The sequence below is a fragment of the Hyla sarda genome, unplaced genomic scaffold (genome assembly GCF_029499605.1).
Source record: "Hyla sarda isolate aHylSar1 unplaced genomic scaffold, aHylSar1.hap1 scaffold_273, whole genome shotgun sequence".
Classification (NCBI taxonomy): Eukaryota; Metazoa; Chordata; class Amphibia; order Anura; family Hylidae; genus Hyla; species Hyla sarda.
This window is the reverse complement of record NW_026609429.1, coordinates 163,251-171,552: the sequence shown is the minus strand read 5'-3', so window position 1 is coordinate 171,552 and position 8,302 is coordinate 163,251. Positions and strand designations below refer to the sequence as shown.

The window sequence follows — 8,302 nt, the reverse complement described above, 5'->3', positions numbered from 1 at the left end:
AGTGTGGAGGAGTAATCATCTTATCTCCAGGCCACGCTCACAACTATTGATAAATTATAAATTTTAATTTACTAATAACCAAATCTATATATTCTCTGTTTGCACTTAATCTTTGTTCTTCTGAATGATTATTATTATCATTATTCTCCTGGGGATGATTTATTTTCCTCTGTAATATCTGAAGGTCGATGTTGTTCTCTTATCTCAAGGGGTCTCCTCTTCCCAGGACATTTAAGGTTTAGATATAAAAGGGCATGAAACCCATAGTCATTGTTATATTCAGAAGCCCCGGGCGCTCCTCCTGTCAGGATATAGACAATATCTCCTGTATTTTATCTGGTGATGATAATGGAAGAATGAACGTGTCCTGGGGGCTGCTGGGGATCCGGAGGAAGGTCACATGACTTGTAGATTAATAGAAGAATTGTATTACACACAGAAAAAGACTCAAAAAATCCTCCATAGAGAATCTAAGATCTGTTCTTCATCATCTTCAGTCATGTGATATCATCCTCCTGACAACGCTCTACAAGACATCAGCCAGAGATGAAGACCCATGAAGCCAACTCCACAGCGGTCACGGAGTTCCTTATCCTGGGGTTCCCGGCCCTGAATGGTTACAAGTTCCCTTTCTTCTCTATTGTTCTCGTCATGTATTGTCTGACTCTATGTGAGAACCTCTTGATCATTTTCCTGGTGTCCACAAGCCAACGTCTACGGTCACCAATGTTTTTCTTCCTTGGACATTTGGCGTTGACAGACATCTTCCTTGTTTCAAATATTGTCCCTAAGCTCCTGGACGTTATCATAAGGGAAGGGGGCGCTATACCTTTTGTTGACTGTTTTGCACAGTTTTACTTCTATGGGGTATCGATCTGTGCGGAGTGTTTCTTGCTCACAGCCATGTCCTATGACCGGTACTTGGCCATCTGTAGACCTCTACATTATACGTCACTGATGAGCGTCCAGCTTAGATACAGCCTGGTCCTCTCCTCCTGGGGACTCGGCTTTATATTGGCCCTCATGACATTTTTACTTGTGTTTGACTTAGACTTCTGTGGGCCGAATGTTATTAACCATTTCTTCTGTGACTTTGCTCCTCTTGTAGAACTCGCTTGTTCAGATATAACAGGTGTCAGTATTGAAATGCCCGTCCTCTCTACCTTCCTAATTTTGTCACCTTTCTTATTTATTATTATCACTTATGTTTATATCTTTATCACTATTTTTGGAATTCCCTCCACCTCTGGCCGACAAAAATCTTTCTCTACCTGTAGCTCTCACTTGGTGGTGGTTTCCGTCTATTATGGGTCCATGCTCATCATCTACATGGTCCCGTACAGAGGACACTCCCTGAGTATTAATAAGTTCCTATCCCTGGTCTACATTGTCCTCACCCCCCTCCTGAACCCTGTGATCTACAGTCTAAGGAACCAGGAGATTCAGGCCTCTGTGAGGAAACATCTGAAGGTCCGTGGTCATAAAGGTCTCTTGTAGTAGAGGGAATGGATCTGAACACTAAGGGTTAACTTAATCTGAATGAAATTCCTGTTTGTTTTTTTTAGTAAAAGAAAAATTTACTGTAATAATTTATAAATGTAGTAGAAGGGAAAGTATCTGATAATAAACTTGTAATAAATCAGATTTTTAATTGTTTCTTATATTTTTTGTATCCTCCACATAAGGGAATCCTGAATGTGCACTTTAAAGTGGTAAAGAGAATCCGCTAACATTGTAAAGTGCTGTCTCTTTAAATGTCTGTTTGTTTTCAGAGATAGTTGCCGTGGTGATGCTATTGGATTCTTCTATTCTGATATTCTGACTTTGGCTCTGTTTCCTGGATTAACCCCTTGCTTTCTGATTCAGCATCTCTCTGGTTCTCTCGGTTCTGACTTGGGCTTGCTGACTCTGATTTATCTGTTGGTTTGTTTGTCTCCCTCTGTATTGTTAGTGTGCATTTAGCTTTTGTATTCCTGACAAATTCCCTCACCTGTAAAGTATTTTTGTAGTTTGTTATTTTGACTTGAAGTCCCAACACTTAGATAGGCAGGGACGGTCTTTTGTGGTTGTAGATTTGTCATCTAGGGAGGAGGGAAGGGACATGGGTTGTGGGCGAGTGCAGGACATCACCTTTTCCCTGCCCATACATGTTAGAAATGTCCTGTTTTCTGTCGATCACTTTTTGGCTTTGTTGTGTAACCTGGGACAGAATGATCAGAGTCATCTAATGTGATATCCTGCTGCTCTGTAGGGAACCATCGTTGGCCTCAATGCCTTATACATTTCGAGCTTTCCTTACTTTCCTAAAACAGTGCACAACTTTCCTATGCATTTGTTATAGGGAAGTAAGGAAAGCTCGAAATGTATAAGGCATTGAGGCCAACGATGGTTCCCTACAGAGCAGCAGGAGATCACAGAGGATGTCTATATTTTTGCCCCATGTAGAGAAGGTGCAGAGATATTTTCTTAATAAAAACTTAAAATGTATCTGTAGAAAACAGAAAGCAGAACTGTTTGGACCTTAGAAAACACAGGGAAATGTGCTTGTCGTGAATGGAGCTTCTGGCAAATCCATATCTGATCGCTATAGTCTCGGCCAATTCTGGGATTTATTTTTATTTTTATATTTCCTTTATTTTTTCATTTTACAAAAAGTAATACAAATACATAATTTTATAAAAACTACAACATACACAATTTTTATGTTTCCCCAACCTCTTCCCAATCTTCAGTACTTACGGGATGACTTCCTGTGACCATTTTTTTTCCTTTGCGGCCCTTCTTTTACCATTGAAGCCTTCACTAACTCTTTATATATTCTTTCCGGTATCTTTTTAGAGTTCCCTTGTATGCTAAATATGTAGTCCATTAATTCATGATTGCAAATCTCCCATCTAGGATTATTTCTGTCCTTATCCCAAGCTCTGCAAAACTGTAAATATTCAAAAAACCTACCCACTCTGAACTTATATTTATCTGCCAGTCTTCTATCTGTGACTAAATTCTTTACTCTTTTCACCCCTTTCTGTTCCCAATTTACATAATCCTTTAATTTATACATTTCCGGAAAATCCCGTTCTTCTATATCAGTGTATATACTAAACTTCCCTTAATACCAAGCATTTTCCTTGTGAATTCCCATATCTTATTAAACGTTTTCCCTACAGAAGTTTTATTCACAATTTTGTGCATCAATCTTCCACCTTCCACTAATCCATAGACCAGACCTGGGCATTGTACGGCCCTTTGATTGGCTCTGACCGACCCGTGCTGACTGTCGGGCCGTACAATGCCCAGGTCTGCCATAGACAGTGCCCTCCCTGCAATCTAATTTAGTGAAGAACATTTTCAGCATATCAACTTCCATACCCATAACCTCTATTTGTGCTGCTATATAAAACCATTTTAATATTGGAATCCCCATTCCACCTTAGCTCTCATACCAGTGTGTTTTTGTCCTCAGACCAATCATTCATTACCCTGTAGCCCTGTAACAAAATGTATGGCTTATCCATGTGGGCGCTGCTCTGATTACATGAAGTGACATGGAAGTATTAGCATCTTTGTTGATAGTACTCTATCCGCCATATTGATGGGCCGTTTGTTCCAAATTGGGATTTTGTCCCTTATTTTCCTTATGAGAGGTTTTACATTCAGTTGTGTAAATTCCTCTGTTTTGCTGGTGATTTTAATCCCCAAATATTCAAGACTATCTTCATTGTGAATTATTGGTATCCCTTCAATGACCGCTTGCCTCCCTTCATCCAATAGCATAAGTCCCAATTTACCCCAATTTATCTTAAATCCCAATAGATTACCATAATCTTCTATGAGACCAATAACCTTCAGAATCTTATCCTCGGGGTCTTTGATGAATAACACTATATCATCATCATATAACAACACCCGGTCCATTATCCCATTAATGCCAAATCCCTCACATATATTGGTTTCTGTTATTTTCTGTGCCAGTGGTTTCACATACAGGGGGAACAGCAGAGGGGACAGCAGACATCCTTGTCTTGTTCCCCCTCCAGTTCCACCGTGCCTCCTGGGGCATTATACATAGTTGTAACTGCTCCCAAAAACTTTGCCCCAGGTTCATGTGTTGTATAACTTTAAAGGGAACATTGCTCCGGGTCTGATGACTGCCTATCACCGGGCCGGAGTATCATGACGTCACGGCTCTGCCCCCATGTGACGTCTCACTCCGCCTCCTCAATGTAAGTCTATGGTAGGGGGCGAGACAGCTGTCTTGCCCCTGCCATAGACTTGCATTGAGGGGGCGGAGCGTGATGTCACACGGGGGAGGAGCTGTGACATCACGATAACCGACCCCGTCATCAGACCCGGAGCCGATGTTCGCTCCGGAGCCTGATGAGAGCGGGGTGCTCCGTGCGAGATCGCAGGGGTCCCCAGCGGCGGAACCCCGCACGATCAGGCAACTTATCCCCTATCCTTTAGATAGGGGATAAGTTGTCAGCACGGTAGTACCCCTTACTTTACCTTATCGAATGCTTTATGCACGTCTAGCGACAGGATGGAGTGGGTCCCCCCCTCACGTGGACATTGCTATATATATTTCTACCAGGAACACATTCCTTCTGCTCTTTACCTACTAATTTCCTGATCACACCCTGTCGTCCCTCGTCTTTCCCATATTTTCGCAAATATCTTCTGATCTGTGTTTAAGAGGGAAATTGGTCTATATGTTTCCATCTCTATATTGTCCTTCCCCTTTTTAGGTATCAGCGTAATTATCGCTTCTGACTTTGATGGGGGCATAATCCCTCTTAATTACATCATAAAGGAAGGACAATAAAGGATCACTGAATGTTTTATAGATTTCGAACACCAACCCATCCGACCCTGGTGCAGAGTTATGGGGAAATGACATTAAGGCTGTTTTGACTTCCTCTTTGATTACACTAATATCTCTATTTATTTCTCTATTTTCAACTTTGTCTAGAACTGGCAGATTAGGTTTTTGAAGGTATTCCCCAATTGTATTTTCCTCCTCCTCACATTCTTTCGTATATAATGTTTGATAGTTATCTAGAGCAATTTTTTCTATCTCTTGTGGATTTCTCACCTCTTCCCGTGAATAGGTCGGTTTTTTTGTATGATAATTTTCCTATTATCTTTTTGGTTTTTAATCATTCCTGTTAACAATTTATTTGTTTTCCCTCTTTCTGTATGTTGTTTTTGTCCCCGAATAAACATTGCGTGTTGTGCTTCTTCTATTACCAGTTTTGATATGTTTCTCGTATGTTAATATTTTCCAGTTTTCTATTGTTGGTACACTCCCATATTCCTCCTCTGCTTTTCTAATATTTTCCCTTATCTCCTTTTCTTTTCTTTTGCTTTACAATTCTTCCTAAATATTGCAATATTTCTCCACAATATTCACCTAAGAAAGGCTTTAAGTGTGTCCCATACAATAAGAAGGTTAGTAGATTCTTTATTCATTTCATCAAAGACAAGAAAGGTTGTCAGCACCACTCCACCTGTGGGGTTACGAAGTTCAGAGGCTTAATCCTGTCCGGCAGTCATCGGGCATACAGCGGACTATCCGGTGCCAAGGGTAAACGATTAACACGGCACACTTGGAAACTTCATGTAACCTGCAGCTTTATTGCTCAGAGCGGGGTACACAAGGATGCACAGACCAGTGGTCTGTACATCCTTGTGTACCCCGCTCCGAGCTATTAATTTCATCCTTTACCCCTTTTACCACCTCCTCAATTGCCAACCAGTGGGGGTTGATATACATACTCCTTACACCACCTGTTTCTTTTACCCTTATAACTATGGAGCACACAAGCATGGCATGGTCAGATAGACATCTGGGTTCATAGGTCACGTCACTAATTTCTTCTAGCGTGGATTGATTAACGAGTATATGATCTATTCTTTATGCAGTTTTGTGTGAGGCATTAAAACAAGAGTAGACTTTTCCCCAGGATTGAGTTTGCACCCTGCATCTACCCAGCCCACCTCTTGGCATCATCTCTGTAGTAGCGTCCTACTCCCTCCTACCTCCTTCCCTTGCCAACCCAATTCTCTGTCCATTACACAGTTGAGGTCCCCAAGGACATACAAATCCTGATATTCCTTGTCCTCCATAAAGTCCAGTAATATCCTCAAGACCTCAACTGGGAACGGAGGAGGAATAAAGATAAAGGCCAAAACTGTCTTTCTTCCCTCCCAGATAGTATGCAAGAAAACATATCTTCCTCTTCCATCTATTGCTGACTTTAATACAAGTATTTCGACCCCCCTGTGTATTATACCTGACACACAAGACAAATAACTGGAGAAAGTTGAGTGATACGCCTCTTAACACCATCTTCGTCCCAGTAATCCAACTGTTTCTTTTGTCAGATGGGTCTCGATGACACATACAATTGCAGGAAGATATTTATTTATCCTATAAAACATTGTTACCCTTTTACTTTTGTCCTTAACCCCTCTAATATTCCACACTATGAATTTTTCACACTCATTTTTATCCTCACACTTTCTCCCCTTATCTATAGGGAAACTGAAGAAAAAAAGAAAACATCCTGGCCGGCTCCCTCCCCTCCCCCCTTTTTGATCCGTGTCTTGTACACGAATCTCTTGACTTCACTTATCCCTACCCATATTCCTCCGTCCTTCCCCCCCCCAAGCCCAGCATAACACAACTAATTACCTTATACTCTGTCCCTTACTCGCCTCTGTCTCCGAAACAAAGAAGAGGACCCTGCCATCGTGCGTGACCCTCAGCCTCGCCGGGAACAAAAGCAAGAACTGAATTCCAGCCTGATGAAGCTTCTTTTTAAGTGACGAAAACGACATTCCTGTTGTTTGTATGGCCCTAGAGAAATCAGGATATATATATACATTTGCATTCCCAACCATCACTGCTCCCCTTTCCCGCGAAAGCCTCAATTACTCATCCCCATCCTGGGAGCACATGACCTTAACCAATAACGTTCTTGGGGGGAGACCAGGAGCTGGTTTCTTGGCAGGTATTCTATGCGCTCTCCACATGAAATAGTGAGGAGAGCGCATCATCACCACGATCCGCACATTATTGCGGCGTGAAGAATCTTCAAGATCCGCGATCTTCCATTTAAGCTGTTTATTATCCTTCTTCATTTCTTCCCATTCCTTTTTCATCTCCACCAATTCTTTCTCTATTTGTTTCACTCTTTCCTTTATTTTGCTCGTATCCTCCCGGATAAGGATAACATCCGTGCTCATAGAGCCAAACTTTGCTGTCAAATCCTCAAGTGCCTTATTACATTTTTCAGCGCCAATCAGGATCGAACTAAGAACTTGTGGGCTTAATACTTCTCCTTCCGCCTCCTCCTGGCCCTCCTCCATTTGCAGCACAGTATACCGGAACCACTTATACCAACCAACTCTTGACCTGCTTGTTTTTGAGTCCTGGTTTTTATGGTCTCGTATGGTGATTTAAAAAATGTGTCCATCTTTGAGCTATCTCCACTCCTCCCCCACCAGATTTCCTAGGGATCATTTTTGGTGGTATCTTCCAGATTGATAGCCCTTATTACAGGTGCTTGTACTCTTCCGTTGTCTCACCAGAAGAACGTTACTTCCTTTCTTTTCTTTTTCATTTTCCCCTTTCCAGCAGCTGTTTTAGCCGCTTTCTTTCCAGGAGAAATGTCAGCCTGCTTTGTAGATCTTTACATGTTCCAAGCATATATATATATATATACCGCTAGAAAAAAGGAATAATATATGATTATCGCAGCCAGTATTCTACTTTCCCTTTGGAAAACCCTTTGCTGGTTGTATTTAATACAGGAGGCTTTTTTTTTCTCCTTTTCCTTTTTCTTTTCCTTCCTTCCCTCCCTCTCCTTTTCTGTTGTATAGGAAAGGAGGAAAAATGAGGAGCATGGCATATTATTTCCCTTTTAATTTTTGTAGGGCCAACATATCTCCTCACCCGGCCCCTCTGGCTTACATCATTATTTCGTCTTACAGCAGACAATCTAATTACTTCACCACCCATTACTTTTACCGTATATACTCGAGTATAAGCCGAGTTTTTCAGCACAATTTTTCGTGCTGAAAACGCCCCCTTGGCTTATACTCGAGTGAACTCTCTGCCTGTCATTCCCTTCATCAGTGGTATTCAACCTGCGGAACTACAACTCCCAGCAAGCCCGGACAGCCGATGGCTGGATGTTGTAGTTGTGAAACCTCTGGAGCTCCGCAGGTTGAAGACCACTGCAGTCTTCGTCATCATCCAGCCCCCCTCCCCCTTTTGTCTTGTACTCACCTCCCCTCG

The 8,302-nt window shown here is 41.8% G+C and overlaps 1 protein-coding gene across 1 annotated transcript; it reads left to right on the top strand.

Annotated features, from left to right (window-relative positions):
- The first annotated feature begins 546 nt into the window (after positions 1 to 546).
- Positions 547 to 1,497, top strand: LOC130325651 (olfactory receptor 6B1-like). Its single transcript, XM_056553318.1, has one exon. It carries the CDS (start codon positions 547 to 549, stop codon positions 1,495 to 1,497), a length of 951 nt encoding a protein of 316 aa, XP_056409293.1.
- Positions 1,498 to 8,302: the final 6,805 nt, after the last annotated feature.

Bases quoted from the DNA above. Each gene is read 5' to 3' on its own strand.
- LOC130325651 (XM_056553318.1), top strand. From the start codon at position 547: ATGAAGACCCATGAAGCCAACTCCACAGCGGTCACGGAGTTCCTTATC.